This window comes from Cryptotermes secundus, unplaced genomic scaffold, assembly GCF_002891405.2.
Source record: "Cryptotermes secundus unplaced genomic scaffold, Csec_1.0 scaffold710, whole genome shotgun sequence".
Taxonomy (NCBI): domain Eukaryota; kingdom Metazoa; phylum Arthropoda; class Insecta; order Blattodea; family Kalotermitidae; genus Cryptotermes; species Cryptotermes secundus.
The window spans coordinates 29,358-31,200 of NW_019739969.1; the positions used below are offsets into that span (position 1 = coordinate 29,358).

At 51.6% G+C, this 1,843-nt stretch overlaps 1 protein-coding gene across 1 annotated transcript in view; it reads left to right on the forward strand.

The window, feature by feature from the left end:
* The first annotated feature begins 982 nt into the window (after positions 1 to 982).
* The window catches only part of LOC111872215, an 8,029-nt gene continuing 7,168 nt past the window's right edge, over positions 983 to 1,843 (forward strand). Inside the window, exon 1 of the mRNA XM_023865877.1 lies at positions 983 to 1,559. Coding sequence (XP_023721645.1) covers positions 983 to 1,559 — 577 coding nt within the window. The remainder of the gene's footprint in view (positions 1,560 to 1,843) is intronic.

Below are 1,843 nucleotides of genomic sequence, written 5' to 3' on the forward strand. Positions count from 1 at the left end.
AATTATTGTGCATCGAGTATTTTATTGCTACAAAATGGAAAAACAAGATATTGAAAACTTGTTCGAACGCGTAGTGGCAGAACTAGACGCCGACAGAAAAACTGACAAGGAAGAAATGAAGGCCGATAGAAGGAAAGACAGAGAAGATTTCCTGGCAAAATTAGACGTCAACCAGAAACAAACCGAAGTCATGCTGACAAAATTAGACGCCTACCAAGAAAAGGCGGAGGCCGATAGGAAGGCGGCCAAGGAAGAAATTAAGGCCGAAATGCGATCTATGCGGTCAGAGTTGGATGATAATATCCAACATCGAGTTGAAAACATCTTGGCGATCGTCGAACACGACAAACGAAATCTCAAGGAAGACCTGACAAAAACTACAAGGAAACCTGCGTTGCAATTGACGAAACCAAACGCGAGTTCCAGGCCCGGTTGGACATAGTGCAAATGAAGGCCGAGCGGNGAAACGAGCGACGGCCGGCGGAGATGGGCGAACGCCGGCATATGCGTTAAGGCCCCCACACTACGCACTCACCGACATGACGGAGAAAGCCAACACCAGTCTGGTCACCCAGGGATGGGTCGGTGATAAGCCGTGCCAGGTGACAGTGGACACTGGACCATACGTCACGGTAGTAAGACCGGATATCGCCGCCGGATGGCCTGAAAGACAGCCAAGCCCAGATTTTACGCTACAGACCGTGTCTGGAGGATTCCTACCCATCCTGAAGGAAGTTCTGCTGACCCTTACCCTAGGGCGCCAACCTATTACGATGTGGGTTTTCGTCGCGAATATCACCGATGAGCTCATCCTGGGACTGGACATACTGCGCGCCTACGATGCTTCAGTGGATATAGGGCGCCAAACTCTGCGTCTGGCGGAAGAAGAGGTATCGTTATGGAGTCCTGGGGTAGGACTCCGTCCTTCTAGCTTACTAGTGGCAAAGGACCATGTGATACCCGCACGGAGCGAGGAATAGTGATGGCTAGAATGGAGAATCATCTGGGAGTAGAAAATGGTCTAGTAGAACCAAACCCCCAGGCCCACCAGCCTGAAGGAATCTACGTAGCCAGGACCCTTGTTCAGGACTGTCAAGAAGTACCAGTGAGGGTCATGAATGTTACCCACAAGGACCAAAAGCTCAGGAGAGGATCTCCTCGGGCGCACTGTGAGCCAGTAACACTCGTGGCTTTGCCCGAGTTGGGGCAGCCCCCAGCACCAGGTATAACACCGAAATTAGCGGACGTGACAACTGCGGCCAAGCCACACCTAAACACCAGAGAATTTCAAGAGTTAGAGGATCTCATGTCCGAGTTCGCGGATATCTTCGCACAAGGCAACGAAGATTATGGAAGGACAAACAGGGTATATCACCGTATAGACACGGGAGACGCCCGGCCGATTCGACAGCCACCGAGGAGAGTACCCCTGGCAAAACAAGCGGAAGTGAAGGAAATGCTCGACAACATGCGAGGACAGGGGGTTATAGAAGAATCGGACAGCCCTTGGTCGTCCCCGGTCGTTCTGGTCAGGAAGAAGAATGGGGAGCTCCGTTTCTGTGTGGACTACAGAAAGCTGAACGACGTCACCAAGAAGGATTGCTTTCCACTGCATTGACGACACCCTGGACACGCTGGCCGGAGCCAAATGGTTTTTTTAACTGTCGATCTAAAGAGTGGCTATTGGCAAGTCGACGTACACCCAGACGACAAAGAGAAAACAGTGTTTTCGACAGGGCAAGGGCTATGGCAGTTCACAGTCATGTCCTTTGGCCTCTGCAATGCCCCGGCAACCTTCGAAAGGCTAATGGAGACAGTCCTACGTGGGCTCACGTACGATTCA